The 17,733-nt window shown below is 36.3% G+C and overlaps 1 protein-coding gene across 1 annotated transcript in view; it reads right to left on the minus strand.

Annotated features, from left to right (window-relative positions):
- LOC115425277 (breakpoint cluster region protein) overlaps window positions 1-17,733 on the minus strand; it is a 71,867-nt gene that overhangs the window by 14,796 nt on the left and 39,338 nt on the right. The window contains exons 4-14 of the mRNA XM_030142700.1: window positions 15,510-15,695; window positions 12,350-12,457; window positions 12,069-12,129; window positions 11,896-11,948; window positions 11,661-11,801; window positions 4,319-4,440; window positions 3,673-3,838; window positions 2,469-2,588; window positions 2,185-2,260; window positions 605-709; window positions 444-518 (exon numbers count right to left, since the gene is read on the minus strand). Coding sequence (XP_029998560.1) covers window positions 444-518; window positions 605-709; window positions 2,185-2,260; window positions 2,469-2,588; window positions 3,673-3,838; window positions 4,319-4,440; window positions 11,661-11,801; window positions 11,896-11,948; window positions 12,069-12,129; window positions 12,350-12,457; window positions 15,510-15,695 — 1,213 coding nt within the window. The remainder of the gene's footprint in view (window positions 1-443; window positions 519-604; window positions 710-2,184; window positions 2,261-2,468; window positions 2,589-3,672; window positions 3,839-4,318; window positions 4,441-11,660; window positions 11,802-11,895; window positions 11,949-12,068; window positions 12,130-12,349; window positions 12,458-15,509; window positions 15,696-17,733) is intronic.

The raw sequence follows: 17,733 nt of genomic DNA on the forward strand, positions 1-17,733 counted from the left end.
CAATATGAAAATGTCCACAGAGTCAACAGCTCGGTTCCAGACTCACTCGTGTCACTCGGTCACTTAATTAAATCAAAGTGAAACCTCCTGCTGGCTTTGGACTGAGTCCCACCAGAAGTGTCTACATTTCAAATGTCATCACAGTGACTTTTTAACTACCTACTAGTGTAAAACTCTATTTGCTGAAACACACTGCTGAGTATTTGCTGACATGAAGACAAAATGTGAGTAGGTGTCGATTTAAGATGGTTAAGACATATTTGAGATGGCTTGTACACGGTGTTCCTGACTAATCCCACTTGTTCTTGTGCAGCTGCCGTCCCAGCTGACAGAGTGAGAGAAGGGGGCGGGTACATCAGATGAGACTGGCCTGGCAGAGAGGATGATGGGATGCCAACCTGCCAGAATTAGCAGTGGTATGATTTCTAGTAAAAGCAACTCACTTAAGCTCTGTTTGAGCCCTGACGCAGAGTGGACGATGACGTTTAAGAAGCCGTACAGACCAGAGGACTCATCATCTGCAAGAAGGAAGAACGTGACAGAGTTATGCACAGCACGTGAAGGCATCGAAGTCCTTAAGAAGGAAAAGCAGGACGAGCCTTACCTTCCTTATTCATTGACATTGGAATTGTGTGGACAGTCTGGAGTTTCACGCATGAGTTAGTGAGCATCTGCAGCTCCAGAGATGTGAGAGAGAAGCTTTTAAAACCTGAACGACAGTGAATGAAAAAACAAAAGCAATTATCAGAGGCGTGTTGGTAACAAATGACTGGGCTATAGTAGTCAGCTCTTATTCTTAACATAGGGTCATTTAGAACTGAACAGATCTTCAGAATAAGAAACAGACACTATGAGCAATACATGTTACATCATGTCTGAAAGGAGCTGTACGTAGTATTTCTACATTACAATATTAAAACATGACCTAAAACTATCATTAAAGCAGTGGTTCCCAAACTTTATAGGGCTCATTTCCCCATTTTAACATCACAAATTTCTGGTGACCCAAGACATTCAAAACAGACACTTTTTTTTTTTTTTTTTTGCCAAAATTAATTTGTTTTTGATCATGTAATAGTTTGCGATACTATGTTGCAAATAAACGTTAATTTTAGACAACAGTTAGTCTATATAATGTATATTATTATGGACGGAGGCAGAAAAGCCAGGTGTAGATTACTGCACAAAGGGAGAATTTTATTTTCCTTGGTCAGGATATGTACAGTCAGTCCAGCTTGGATTTACAAGGCTGACAATTAATACTGAACAAACAAGAACTCAAACTATGAATTATAAAAGAGCTGCAGCATCTGAAACTGACCACAATAAACATTTGAAAGATAAACAGTACCACAGTGCTTCAATTTCAGCTTCACGGTTTGTCGTGTCTTTTATGGATTGGGATTGTCTCTCTCAACTCACCATAGATTTTTTATTAGTAAGTTGTTTGTGTTTTTTAAAATCACTTACTAGAAATTTTAGGCGACCCTATTTGAATTCCAGGCGGCCCCATAGTTGAAAAACACTGCATTAAATTGTCAACACATTTGAGGAATCTACACTTGTGAGTATGATTATGATGGTTAAGAAGGTAAAGGATCACTATGTTTTGTTTTTTTTATTTGTTTTTTTTATTTATTGCCTTTTATAATCTTTCACTGACATGTACATCTTAGGTGCATACAGATATTCACACACATACTGTACATTTGTTCATCTTTACATGTGTACTGTAGGCTCATTTTCTCACGCCTAAATCTCTAATATATCCTGTTTCTCAACTGCCAATAGAAAGGATAATTGAAATAAAGCAATAGAAAGAAGATAAAAAACAGAACAGATCTTAAACAATAAATATTTAGGAGATGTGACCATGTAGCTGTGTGATTCAGGCCTCTGGATTATCATATATTGAACCCATTTCTCCCAACATGAAGCAAAAGGTTCCAGTCTATGACGTACCAACGCAGTTATTTTGTCCATGTTGTAAAAGTCCGATGTTATGTCCATCTATGCTGACAGAAATGGTTTTTCTTAAGTCGACCTTTCCGTAGTCACTGGAGGTCACAATGTTATGTGATTATGTTGTTTCTATTTATTGATCCACGGTTCAGACTAAACTGTGACTGTTCTGACCTTGTTTCTTCAGTGCAGTTATTTACATAAACCGTACAGGAAACTCACATTTCTTCTGCTGTTCTCGTATGATCTCCCTCCACTCTGCTCGTTCGTAGTCAGAGGAAATCAGGAATGTAAAACCCTGAAACAGATTTAAATTATTGAAGTTTCATGCTGCAGTTCATATTTGTCACCAGCAGAGGGCAGTATAAGTCAACATGTCTGTAATCTGATTATTTCACAAGCTATAGTGTGATACAAGAACCTTTTCCATCTAATCTTTACTGGTGAATCCTTTATAAATTAAAATCCCTTCATTCTTGAACCTGTTTAAGGGTGTAGAGCCTCACCTTTCCATTTCTGTTGGCCACTCTGAACGCCATGTTGGGCGACATGAGAAGCAGCAGCGACTCCTGTTCTGACAACTTCTTCCTCAGTCGTTCGATAACTTTGGGCCCTTTGGTCGTTCTCTGCAGATGAACATTATCAGGGTTAATATAATCACACAAGGCCTGAAGTCTAGACAAACTTCTGCTCTGCACTTTGCTCCATTCACATGCTAACTGAGAAGTTCCTCTTTTTTTATTTTAGTTTTAACCAATGTTTCAAATAGTATCATGGATCCTGTGCTTATGGTATTTTGTGTCACTGCTGTTTTTGTTTGTGTTGGCAGATTGTGTGCAATTTTTTTTTACTATAGCAGTGCAAATACATTCTGTAAGTTACCTGTTTATTACTATTTACTTTGGAATAATTGGACTAATTAAAAAAAAAAAAGCTTAAAAAGTCCAGTTACTGGGTGTTAAGACAGCATTTGTAACATTTTAACGGAATAGAATAGAATAGAATAGAATAGAATAGAATAGATCTTTATTGTCACTGTCACAGGAACAATGAAAATCAGTTTAGCAGCTCAGTTCAATTTAGCAGCAAAACACTTAGTGCAAAAGGGACTGTATGAGAAAAAAATAAAATAAAATAAAAATATCACAGAGTATTAAAGAAAAAGTAGGACTGTGCAAAGGCTTCAGAATAGAATATATTAATACACATGGGCTACTGAAGTATGGGTTATTAAGTCAAAGTTATTCTTTGTTTTTAGCTGAATCATCACATATTCTCTATAAATAATCACTTTGTCATCCTGTCATGCATTGATTGTGAGGAAAATTCTACACATTTTTTACATTATTTCATTAATTCCAAACCATGATACATTTCTTTCTATCTTTCTTTCTTACACAATTCAGTTGCAAATTAATTATTGGTGGTGTTTTATAAGTATGCTTTAGTACTGTGTTTTATTTTATGTTTTAGTGTAGATGGATGTCTAATTTCTATGTTCTATAACCTTCTGCTGATGCTCTTTTGGCCAGAACACTCCTGCAAAACTTATTTTTAATCTCAATGTGTCACTTTTCCTGGTTAAATAAAGGTTAAATAAAATGACATTAAGTCGTGAATATAAGCTGCCACTGTCTATAATTTCCCTTTAGGTTTGAGATCTAAATAAAGGTCCACTATTAAAAACTAGCAGCGCTTTTAAGTTTCCACCTTTTCTCTTTGGATCTCATTCTTGATCTGAGAGATTTTGATCTTCATGGCATCGATCTCCTCATCCTGAACCAGAGGGATCGGAGTGGACTCAGAGTCCTCGATGGTCTGGAAGGTCAGGTCTGCCAGGGGTATGTACCACTTACAGTCATACTGCTGTCCTTTCCTATTGTAAGAGGCAGATGTGCATGCAAATACATTAATAAATATTTGCATTAGAGCCAAATTAACATGAAGCTGCATAGATACATAAATATGTTTAATATGTATGTGCTGTTCATCCTTAATATTTTGTTTGCATATAAAAGCAGACATTTAAGTTCTTTAAGGTGTATGGATGCCATGTGAACAGAAAAGAGGAATAAATCAAGACAGTGGAATAAAAATAGAAAAATAATACAAAGCAAAAAGTCTGAAATAGAGAAGAAACCTGTCCTACTTTGTAAATGTGAATCACTGCATCATGAAAGCAGATCAAATCTCTGCTTATTAGAATATAAGTGACAATGTTCTTCTTTGGAGAATTAACAGTTGTAGGATTTGTCTGTTGAGTTTTTTCCTCTTTTCTCTATGACATTCCTTCATTCAATGCTTCTTCTCCAGTAATTTGAACTCCATTGACCTCCAGGTTAAGGACTAGACTCACCCCGCAGCCTGTTTCTTCAGCTTCGCACAGAGCAGCAGGTCTGTGAAGAGGAAGACGTGACGAAGTTTCCTGGAGCCTTCAACCAGCTCCACCATGAAGCGATCCCTAAGTAGCTGCCGGTTCTGCCGGGAAAGAAGAAAACAGAACCAACACTTCAGTCAGAACACAATACGGGGTTTTCAGACAATGACTGCGCTGCTGTTTGTTATTATTGTGGAGCCTCTGTTGTTGCTGCTGCTGGGAATGAATGCAATCTATCCAGAAGAAAACAAAACTACTGACACAATAAATCATGTAAGTGGCAACCAAAGCGGATCATGTACTATAAATGCTGGACTGTAGACTAAGTCCACCACAGGAATTTTCCACAAGAACATTTAGAGGAACCAGGGTCTATAATTAGTTCTTTTAGGGGACTTTATTTCACCCAGAAAGTCCCTGTACATTGGTTAATATCTTGTGTTCATTCATGTAATTTCTCATTTCACATACTCATAGAGTGTTCTCTCTGAGAGTTGTAGCTCTATATACAGTCTTTCATCGTGCCACAACACATAACCATGGAGTAACAGAAGAAAGTATGCAACAGATGGACCGATGACGATGTCCAGGCCTTATAGAGCATTTATTAATAGGATAAAATCCAGCTGGATGTGCAATCACATGCAAAACTGACGTGTTCAATCCACGGGTACTTTTTCACATGTCAGCTGACTAATTTGCTGAATATCTGTGGTTCTCCACACCACAGTAGAAATACACACAACCAACAGCCTGATGGACCCTTTAGCTCCTCAGACTAGAGCTGCAAACATGAAGAAGAAAAAAATCACTTCTTCAGCAGAAGTTTGTGGAGTAAAGGCTGGGAAACCCAAGAAGTTGTTTAGTCCAAAACCACAGACGTCAGTGTTTGTAAAGAGGAGATTCAAGCTTTGTGGTTGATGCCGCCAATTAGAGCTGCACAGTTTGGTGAGTAAGTTATATTGTGATTATTGTGGGCAAAAAAAATGTCAAATCAAACATACAAAATTAAAGTAGCATAAATAACAAGAAAAAAATGGTGTGACTTTCATTTTGCATGTTTTGCAATAGTACCTCTCTATAGTCAATGTTAATTAATTTAAAATACAACAATACATCAGAGATTGTGTTAATTTTGTTCCAGTTTATGTATTTGAATCACTCTCTAAATCCTTCTAAATCTGGATGTTTAAATTGTAGGCTTTTGTGACAACACACAGATGGCACAGATTTAACAAAGCAAATACATGAGATCCTTCCAGTGGATAATTATTAAAGTGATTAATATGTTTAACCCTGACTGATGCAGTGAGTAGCTTCACATTTCTTAAACATGTTTGCTACAGAGAATAAAGACTGGACTGTATTTCAATAGAAAAAAGGTTATGTGGTCTAATGAGTCCAGATTGACCTTTTTCCAGAGTGATGGGTGCATCAGGGTGAGAAGAGAGGCAGATGAAGTGATTACCCATCATGCCTTGTGCCTACAGTGCAAGCCCGTGGGGCCAGTGTTTTGATCTGGGGTTGCTTACGTTGGTCAGGTCTAGGTTCAGCAATGTTATGTGTCTAAAAAATGACAGACATAAATGTTGTGACATAAGCTTACAGAAAAGATGCTCGTGCAAATGCATGTTGTATTCAAGGCTAAAGGTGGTCCAATGAAACATGAGGTTTTATGTCGAGGCTCTATATCAGGGGTGTCAACTCATTTTAGGTCAGGGACCACATTCAGCTAAATTTGATCTGAAGTGGGCCGGATCAGAAAAATAATAACCTAATAATATATAAATAATGTCAACTCCAAACTTTTCTCTATATTTTAGAGCAGGGGTGTCAAACTCCTTTTAGTTCAGTGGCCACATTCAGTCCAATTTGATCTCCAGAGGGCCGGACCAGTAAAATAATAAGTCAAAAAAGTAAAATTATACTATGATCAGGTTTACATCTACAAAGTTTCCTTAAAAATCTGAATAACATGAATAACTTGAAATGTCTTAAGAAAAACAATTTTAACAATATTCTGCCTCAGTTTGTCAGTTTATCATTTACACGTGTGTCACAATCACACAAAAGATTTAGTAACAGGCAGAATATTGGTAAAATTGCATTTACTTTTCTTAAGACATTTCCGTTTGTTCATATTTGTTTAGGTTATTCATATTTTTTATCCAAGTATAGTTTGGTAATGTAAACATTTTCATATATATTTTACTTTTTAAACCAAAAAAACAAAGTAAGTTTGGGGTTATCACTATTTATAGGTTATTATGAGAAATATTTTACTGGTTCTCACCACTTGAAATCTAATTGGACTGTATGTGTCTGCACGCGGAACCTGAATTAAAATGATTTTGACACCATGGATTGTTAATATCTTCAGTGTAATTTTTGCATTTCACAAATTCATTTTGGACCCTTTGGTGGGCCAGACTTGGCCCCCGGGCCGCATGTTTGACACCTGTGCTCTATATTATTGCCAAGACTCGTGTTTAATTGTGCAGCCTTAGAGCAAATGTTAAGATCCAACTGCATTAGGTTTGAGTGAAGCTGCAGAAGTGATCAGGACATTAACGGGCATGACAGAGTAAAACCATATTAAAGCACAAAAAGAGAAAATCCATGCGGTTTACCTGAGTATCAGACATAACTTAAGTGCTAATGCTAACGCTAGTTGCTGCAGGTAAAATGCTGAGACTGAACATCCCCCACAGGGATAATAAAGTGAGTTAACCTTAAACTTAACATCAATTAGACACATCTGAAGAGTTTAAAGAAAACCATGAAGAGGGAAATGGGGAGCACTGAGGAAAAGTGAATATTGAATCAGTTGCGGTTTCTATCTGTAAGCTGTGATACAAGTTGACATGTACTTGACACATATGTTTTTCTTAATGGATCCTCAGAGCGTGTCCACCCTGTGTTTAAAGGCGGATGCTATGACACACTCTTCCTGCAGCGTCTCAGTTTCCCCTCTGCCTTTTGACCTCAGGGCTGAAGCTGTTTATATTGACAGTGCCCATGTGGGACTTTGCACTCCCACATAAACCACACTTGGACAAAAACAAGGAAATCACTGCAGTGTGGCTTCATAAGCTGTTTTCTGCAGTGGTGAGGCTCTCAAACCTATCTATACTGTCCTGGTTTCAAAAAGATGCAGCAGGGTTACATCCGCTTATTGTTTTGTGACACAAATGTGGCCACAGAGGCTCAATAATCCAATGGAAAAATCAACATCGCTCACACCCTCCCGACACTGGAATCTGCTTTTTTTTTTTTCTTTTTTTTTTACTGTAATGACATGTTGAGCACAGAGGCATGTACCCAATATGAAGCTACACACTCTGTTAACTTTAAATGGTTTTGTAATTACAGACTGCTGCAGTGCAAAAACTTTAACAATAAGTGCTAATTTAGCAAGAGATAATCACATATGACAACAAACTCATATTTTAAAGTGACTGTCATATGTTGGCTTGGTATCTGTCAATCTTTGTGTGGGAGTTTAAACTTTCTAGACAATATACAAAACAGTTTTCCCAAGAAGTTTCTTTGATGTAATATCCCACGCTGGTAGGCTGGGCCATTTCCCAGAAAAAAGAGGAAGTTCTCCATTGGGTCATCTGAATCAGAGCTGTGAGATCCGATTTGGGGGGGGGGGGGGGGGGGGGGGCAGTGGGGTCAGTGACCATGGGTGAACCAGTGCACACCCACCACACAACCCCGGTGAGGTGGTTACTGGATAAGCCGGTCTGCAGGTCATTTCTGGGAAGAGGAATTGAGACCCCGGGTAGGGAAGGATGGGAGGGATCGCAGAGGTAATCGAAGTGTTTTCCTGGTTTGCGCCACGGACCCCCACTGCCTCCAGTGTTTACACGGCTTTGTCACGAGCTTCCTCTACGCTCCACTTCCTTCACGACTAAAGCAGACAGGCTGAGATGAGTCAGCACCAACCTGACTCACACCACTGTTTTATTACAGATTCCAGACACCTTGTGCTCGGAGCCTTTTACTGTCAGTAGTCAAGTTATGATGGAAACTAAGGGGGCAGATAAAGTCCTGAATCTCAACAATGAAGAGTCTGATTGAGAGAATTCAATAAGCGACTGTGAATAAGTGAAATTAAATTACAAAACAATGCCAACACACATCTTTGTTCCTCAAAAGCAAGGTCTATAAATCTACTTATGAGCGTTATAAGTGTGGATCATTTTTCTTTTCTGTTTATCTTATTTCTCAAGGGTAAATTGTGAACATGATAAGAATGTTGGCAGGCACATATAAGCATTTCGCTCCTGCCTGAGCTTTTTCAGTCAGCACTTAATGCATAGAACGCTCACAATGTTTATACTGTCTGTAGTGTTTATATTCACTATCATATGTGATGAACGAAAAATTTATTCATTCGTTGTCATTTTGGCATTTTTCTTTGATGGTGGGTACTTAAAAATGTCTGTATAAGAAAAGAGAACTGTTCCCAAGGTTTATAAAACTGAAAGGATGGCTCAGAAGGAAAGTGAAAGTGCAGCCAAAGATGGTATGAAGAGGCATCACAGTCTGCATCATCAAACCATCGGAGCTGCTGCTGTTTTTATACTGGCCAGAGGAAACTTCTGTGTGTTTTAACCCATAAACACCCAGAACTATTTTTAATTTCTGTCTAAATTTAACCCATATCAAGTAATTTATCAAGAATTATTACAATATTATCAACTGCATTTAGCATTTTTTCAGTGAAATACAGGTATTTTCCTACATTTAATTCATTGATAATGTGGTTATCCATAAAAGCTTTGAGTAAATTCAAAGGTTATTACATCAAAATAGAAAAAAACTGAAGAAATCATGACTAAAAAAAAGCATCTACAACCACTGTAATTTGTCAAACTAAAGGGGTTTTATTAGTGAATCAATGAGCCATTTACATGCACCCCAATACCGGAGTACTGGGGTATCATTATCCGATTTCTGGAGTTATTCGATTATTCAAGTGATCATGTAAACAGGATAATCTGATAGGCTTTATCTGATAACAGCAGCTATCTGATTATGAGAAATCAGACTAACTCACACATGTATACAAGTTAATCTGATTTATTTCATTCTTTTACGTCTGTCCATGTGTAAACACAATTAAAAATAGTAGAGAACGAAAGTTATGTCGCCAAACATGAGCGGAAGACAACAGGAAGTTTAAAAATCTACCATCACTACGTAGGTACGAACTCCAAGAGAAATCAGACAATGGACTGGAGCATCTAAACCAGGGTTTTTTAATTATCGCATTTCTTAAGTGCATGTCTTAGATCTGATTATTACAATTATCCGATTACTCCCAGATATTGGAATTTTATGGTTATGTAAACAGGCTCAATGTTGTAGAAGATGACGGCATTCCCATGTTCACTAAGGAGACCATGGATGAATCTGAACAATACATCTGATGCCACTGAAAAGATGACAAACTGCATTTTACCTCAATTATTTACATGTATTGATAGGATTAGTGGATCAACAGGTTTTTGTTGTTTTTTTTTTAAATTCCAATTCTTATTCAAAACAGTCTCACAACATATTACACAGAACATCATTGATACAATGTACACTGTTCTTTTTTGAAGAAAGAAAAAAAGGGTATCAATATTGCTCACAGAAAGAAAGAAAAAAAAAAGATAATTGTGAATGTTTGTTGCATGAATATCATCATATAAATATTGAATTTTCAGTGCAATACAAAACAAAGGACGTTTTAAATATTTTAGATCAGTAGATGCTTTTGGGTCTTTAAGGGTTAATTTTTCTTCTCGTCCTCTACTGAAACCAAATATTTTATGAAAACTCTAGCAATTCTGTGAAAACCCCTCAAAAAATCCAGGCTGGTTGTTGTCGTTGTATTGTGAATATAATTAAAACCAGAGAAGCACCAATTGACTGACCGCTTTCCAGTTGATCAGGCGTGACGGGTGACCAGCTGCACAGACTCACATATATCTGATTTTGTGTCAGTCAAATTTAAACGCATGAGTTGCATCACAGCTCATGTGATGCACGCACTAACATCACAGTCAAACACACGCAAACATGTTATCAGTGTGTAGGAAGATCTTCACTAATACAGACGTAAAGAAATGAATTTTTAAAGGTTGTTTGTGAAATTAATGTCATACGTCTGAGCTGTAGCGACAACAGGTTGAACCATAAGCAAACACTCAGTCACTGATACGGTGTTTATGAAGCATGTTAGATAAAGTGGGATATACTGGAGTTGGATTTTACTTGAACAAAAAGAACTCTGCCCAGTGACCTGAAGCATTTAATTTTGATACTTGTTTGAGTGAGAGAAGGTCATCTAGTGCAATTTTATACTACAAGGTAGTTAAAGCTATGGAATTTTACATTTAGGATAAGTTATAAAAATATTGTGTATGCCATCAGCTTTAGTAGGAAATCAATTTATTTTTACATTTAGTGAAAAAAATTATCACTCAATAACCAATATCAACATTGGTATTGAATATCGATAAATGATATGATAGATCTATTGTGTAAAACTTTAAAATCTCTTTAAAATGTGCTGTAAAAAAGGCTGTAAAATAAAAGTGGAGTAGCAAAAAGTGCAATGTTTGAAGAAAGTCCTGTCACCTCGTACAGTTTTACATTAAAAGTCTTAAAGCTATGAAATTTGACATTTAAAAAGTTATACATTTGGTGTATGCCATCGATTATAGTAAGAAATGAATCGAAAAGAATCGACTGAAATCAGAAGATCACACTTCAACATCATAGAAAGTGATAGTGCAAACATTTGCCTGTTTACATGTATGTTTACTCTGTTACATTTGTACATTTTTATACTTTTTATATTTTTTACATTTTACCCTTTCATACAGTATGTCTCTAATTTGCACATATTTCAATTGCTCACTATTTTATATTTTTTAATATATGTCTGTATCTTATTGTGTTGTTCTTTAGATGTAAGTGCACTGTCGCTGATATCGAGAGCACCTGCAATTTCATTGTACAACTGGTGTAATGATTCTATTCTATTCTATTGCATCTCTCTACAGAGGAGGATTCATTAGCCTGGCTTTGCAGACATTAGATCTGATACAATAGAGGTGAACCTCTTCCCCTTCTCTCACCTGATAGTTTTTACCACATGGTCCACGGCCTTATTACAGCCACGTTACTACATGTCACCTCTCCCCACCTTTCCTGTCTCTGATAAAGGTAAAATGCCCTACAAAATATATTTTCAAAAATGCCCCAAAATTAATCTTTAAAGCCGAGACAATGCAGTAACTAGGGCGTCCACACTGACCTCTCCCTTCTTAACGGTCATGGACTGTCTGCGTGGGGTGATCTCCTCATTAATACTGGACAGGAAATTCTGGGAAATACGCAGGGCGTCCTGGAGCAGAGGGTAGTCTGGGTGGCTGGAGGGCGTGTGCTTCAGAAGGTCCTAAAATGTGAAAAAAAAAGAGACAAAATCAACTCAGAAAACATGGAGGAGCTCAGAACGAGGCTGGATATTATCAGCAGACAGACTGACTTACATGTAGAACGAGAGTGCTGCGCGTCACTCTGTCGACAGGTTTGTAGAGAAGGTCTGCGGAGGAGGAGGAGGAGGAGGAGGAGGAAACAGTTCAACAAACCTCGTCGCTGCTCAACTACTTATAGCAGTATTGACTAATGTGGAGGCTGGACATTTATTTCACTCAGTACTTACTTTCAAGTGAATTTTTAGCCGACTGATCTTTGCAGTCCTTTGTGCTTTTGACCTTCAGATTCTGGCAGAAAAAAGAACAGTAGAGTTTGACTACCCTCATTAATTCAGAGCAAATGCCCCACAGCGCAATTAAACCTATCAGCACTGCTGTAAAGAGCTGCACGGCTCTTTGCACCGTGAGGACTGGCTGAAACTGCCCTGTCATCACTTGTCCCACTGCAGCTTTACAGCATCAAACACTGGCCCGCTGCAGTCCCACCGCATCCAGTGTGATTACATACCTCAGATATCTCTGCAAACTGCAAGTTGGCCTGGCAGCACTTGTCTGCCGTCTCCACGGCAACCTTGTAGTTATCCACAAAGGCACGGTACACACCGAGCTGGCTGGCCTACAGGGTACGAGGAGAGAACAGATTAGGATTGACCCCAAGCTCTGGATGTGTTTCAAGGGGAATTATCTTGAATATACTGCTATCAGTAAAGCTGGAATAAAATATTTTTACCTCTTCTTAAATGATTGTGACAATGTGATTTATTTTACTGGGACTCAGTATGTATGATTACTGATGTGTACAAATAAAAATAAAAAGAGGAATGTGTCTAAAAAATATAATTATACCAATGGGTAACAATGCACTTTTATCATGTTTTATTATATGCTAATAGTTTTCTATAATAATAATAATAATAATAATAATAATAATAATAATAATAATAATAATAATAATTATTATTATTATTATTATTATTATTATTATTATATATTTATTATTATTATTATTATTATTATTATTATTATTATTATTAGTTGTGGTATTATGTTAAAAGACAATTTCAAGTTATGGTAAAAGGTCTTATTTTTTATGTTGTAAAACTGTTTTGAGGAGAAAATTGCCAGAAAATAAAACTGAAGAGCTGAAACACAGAACTGAAGTTAAACTACCTTATGTTTTTTACACTTGACTTGTGGGGAAAAGTTTTGTTTTTGCAAAATGGATTATTATTATATATTATTGAAGAATAATTAGAAGCATTAAACTTAATGACAAATAAATGAAGTCATTCCCAAAACTTTTTCCACAACTGTAAATTATGTTTTATATTGTCATTTTACCCTCACTCAAATAAGGGCTGGTCTGTCTGTTTGTGCCTGTAACAAAAAAATCTACAGCATTTTGACTTTTGACACAAGATTATGTGCATCCAGGCTCAATAGGATAATGTGTGATGTAATTTTCTTTCGTGAAAATTTAAAAAAATTGGTACGATCAAGACCTAGTTTCAGTACTGGTGGTGGATATTGATATAATAAATCCAAAAATCTCTATAAAATAGTTTTAAAATTATTTCAGAGGAGTAAAAAGTGCAATGTTTGCCTCTAAAATGTAGTGAAATATTAGTATAAATGGAAATACTCAACTAAAGTGACTTAAAATTGTAGTTAATAACAGTGCTGGATTAAAAGCACTTTGTTATATTCCAGCACTGATACATAAATAAATAAAGTAGGTAGATTTTACTGGTGTATTACGAAACTGGCTCAGCTCCAGTTTCAGTGAAAGTTGTGTTCAGGCATGATCTGTCAGAACAGTCACACTGGTGGAATTAAAGACTTCAATTCAATTCAAGGTTCGCTCACGTGTCTGTGTATATATACATATATATATGTATGTATAAATCTATGTACACGTGTGTGCTTTTCATCTTTCAATAGCTAACACTGAGTTTGCTCTTATTCAGCAGCCTCCTATAGAGCGTTTTGTTCTCCTTTACTGGCTGTCATGTGGTGAAGCGAGGCTTTTATCTGGCCGGGAGATGACTCCAGGCAGTCTACTCACATGTGCCCTACAAGATCCAGGGAGCATTACTAACAGCCACAAACTCCCACCTTTCTACCCTGAAAGTCTCACTACTTTAAACTACCATTAACGATCAAGGCCTCGCATTTAAGAAGGGCTATAATCAGTGTCTAAAAGCCAGCGACCTGACGAGTGGTGGTCTGTTTGATGACAAACCAACATGCAATCTGATGAAGTCGTATGATATCGGATCCCTCATCCACTTTCCAAAGGAGGATTTGACTGATTCATTTGACTGATGTAACAGAAACAGAAATTAACATGTCAGCAAAACTCTACAGTTAAAGAAGTTGTTTTAGATTAAATCAGCTGCATTATAGTTAAACAAAACTGAGTAAAACTAAAACCAGCAGTAAAAAAACAAGTTTAGTGTCTGAAATAAAAATAAAAACACCAAATTAAATAATATTTAACATCCCTGCACACTACACAGTTGCAATAGATAGCTAAATAATAGTTAAATAATTAATTCCATCCTTTGCACAGTGATTTTAGGTGCCTTTCCTGCAGGAAAAGGGGTTAGAAAACAGTTTTGTCCGTGCTGCATTTACCACCCTGCACAGTCTGTAGTAAAATGTACACATGTAATTTATTTACTTATTTATTCTTGTTTTTAGTTTTTCATGGATGGGTTCTCTTTTGATCTACCTGGTTAAATAAGGGTCAAATGAATTGATAAAATAAATTGTATTCAATATGTTATTTATTTAAGTCCTATTCATTATTTATTCATATATATTTCTTTTTAAGTGCTGACTGGTGGAATCTTGAATGCACTGTTGCCAGTAAAGTTGGAGTAAAATATTTTTACCTCCTCTCATGAAATAAATGATTGTGACAATGTGATTTATTCTTGATAGATAAAGTGGAACTGACTCAGTATGTAATCACTGCACCTGGTTAAAGGTGATTATTGAAACTGACAGTACAGATACAAATAAAGACATGGAAATTTTTTTTTAAAAACAATGCCAAACAAATTAGAATGAAGCAAAACTACAGATAAAATGTGCTTCATTTGTGTCAAACATTACTGATTCATATATAAATATCTTTACACTCTATAGTACATTTAGACATAGCTGTTCTACAAATATTTGACCTTGTGAACTATTTTCCCTATGCTTTCCAGCTTCTATAAATCAATGAAAAGCTAAAACTAAAGCTACAACTAAATGAAACTAAATTAAAATGTGCCCCTTCAACACTGTTAAAAGCAAAGAGAAACTATGAAAAGACATTTCACCCACATTAGCTCAAAGGTTGTTGGGTTTTTTGGGGGTTTTTTTTTGCTTCCCAACTTCTCTGTCATGTTTGTTCATGTCAAAATGAGTCGGAAAACAGGTTGTTGCTGTTTTACTCCAAATCACTGTTACAACATGCATAGAACCAAGTCATTTCCTGTCATATTTGTGACTTTACTGAGCCACGGTTGCTGTCCTTCTGGTTTATGTATGACCTATATTACAAACAGGAAGTTTAAAATGAGGTTTACATGAAATAATTCCACACATTCTTAACATAAGGTGCTTCTTGTTCTGCTGGTTTGGTTGCACAGCTTTAACAGCTTTGAACATAGTACCAGTTTCTGGAAGAGGTCGCCCACACACTGCTGGTGGCTCCAGTCCTGGACTCGAGGAAGCAGCGCGTCGTAAAAGTCTTTGTGGATCTCGTGAAGCTCCGGCACTTTGAAGAAGATGGTCTCGATCTGCTGGATGGTCAGCATCGGCTGGGAGGTGGTGGCTGCGGCTCGAAGAGGCTTCATGGGCTGAAAAATAATCAGATAGACAAACTGTTAACTAAGGCAAAGAACCGTGAATTTCCAGTTACAGAAGAGTGTTGTTTAATAAAGGCGTTGACTTTGATGTACTGAACCACAAAGTAAAACTAATTTAAAGGGGCAATGACCTACATTTAACCCTTTGATTTTATTGGAAGAGGGTTTAAAATATTATTGTGCTAATTAAAAAAGATCTGCAAAAAAATTGTCAATTATCATAAAATCTTTATCTGCTAACTATTTTATTATTCATTCACAACCATAACATATATATCTAGAAAATAGATTAGACTCAGTTGAATTAATATGTACGAAAAGCAAATGGTTTATGGTTTAAAACCAGCACATTCTGCTCTATTTACTCATTAAGGTTTGTTTTCATGATGTTGCGGCAGCATTTAATATTTATTTCTCTGCGTAAATAACCCATATTTACAACTGGGTCAAATTTGACCAATATTACCATAGAGGGGACGATTTTAACAGCATTTACAAAACAAGAAATGGGTTTTAGAGACCAATATTTTTCTGTTGCTATGGTTTAACTAAATAAAATTGACTAAAAATTGACAATTACCTTTAAAATAACTTTTTTTAGGACTTCATTTAAGTATCTGGTTTAGGAATTTCGGGAGAATATTTACGAAACCAGAGTGAAAATGTCATTGTGGTGTAACAAGGTTGTTTGTTTTTTTCTGTTCTTTTTTTGTTTTCCAACTTCTCTGTTGTGGTTGTTCAGGTCAAAAGAAGCTGGAAAACAGGGTTTTGCTGTTTAACTCCAAAATTGGACCAAAACCCAAAGGAGGCTAATTTCAATCACCAGCAGGAGAACTACTACCTGTGAAAACAGCTTTATTGTGTCTTCTGTGGATCTGGATGAGCTTTATAAAGTCTGAGAAAATACCTTGAGATAATATCATCACAGAGAGGCAGGAAGGGTTTAATGAAACACACAATGAACATCCACTGCAGACCTGAAGGCAGCGTATCTTGTGGTTGATCTAAACTGATCTGAACTGCCGTCATTATATTAAAGCGTACTTTGTTTTGGTATCATTAGTGGTATTAACCCATAAAGACCCAGTGCTACGTATCTGGCAGTTCCAAAATGATTTTCTTTGTCTATATTTGCCTTTTCTTAAGTGATTTATCACAATTTATTATAATTTTATCCTCTATGTTTTTCAGTGAAAATAAGGCATTTTTCTTATATTTAATTTACTGATCATGTAGATATTCACAAAACCTCAGAATAAAAGGAGAAGGTTATTATACAGGGTTTTTGGAGGTATCAGCAAATTTAATAAAATGCTTTTTGATGTCACTTTAAAGAAATTTAATGCCCATGTCCAACTGCAGACACAGTTGTATATATAGTTTTATACATACATGATGGTTTACTGTCAACAGGCTTTAACCAGGTTCTGAATAGTTCCTCCTCCAATCACTTCTGCTGAAACTTGTATTTTCCCATTTTGACAACATTTGCTAATATTCCCTTCGCCCTTTTGCCACGGCATGAGCACACTCACAGCACATTGCATTCCAAGCATCTGGTGTTGTGACTTCGTGTATTGGCCATAAACAATAGCCAATTAAAGGGTTCCGCCTGTCAATCACCACACTATACTTCTGATCAAAATTAATAAATGTTGATATAATCAAAATAAATCATAAATAACAATGTTTTTTTTCCATCAAGTGTATTTAATTTTTTAATGCCTCTGGACATCGAATTTAATGCTTTTTAATGCCATTTAAGGCCTTAAGTTTCACAAAATCTATTTAATGACTTTTAATACTTTTTAATGACCTGCATAAACCCTGTTATAACAGAAACAGAGAAACCTGAAGAAAAAGTAAATTTTTCAGCAAATATATCAATAACTGAACATAAACCAAGCGTCTCCATCCACTGTTATTGATCCAACTCCATGGGTTTTACTGGTGAATCAATGTTGTACAAGATGACGGTGTTTCCACATTTACTACGGAGCCTCTGAACATCCATATGAGTCATATCTGA

Source organism: Sphaeramia orbicularis, chromosome 9 (assembly GCF_902148855.1).
Source record: "Sphaeramia orbicularis chromosome 9, fSphaOr1.1, whole genome shotgun sequence".
Lineage (NCBI taxonomy): Eukaryota > Metazoa > Chordata > Actinopteri > Kurtiformes > Apogonidae > Sphaeramia > Sphaeramia orbicularis.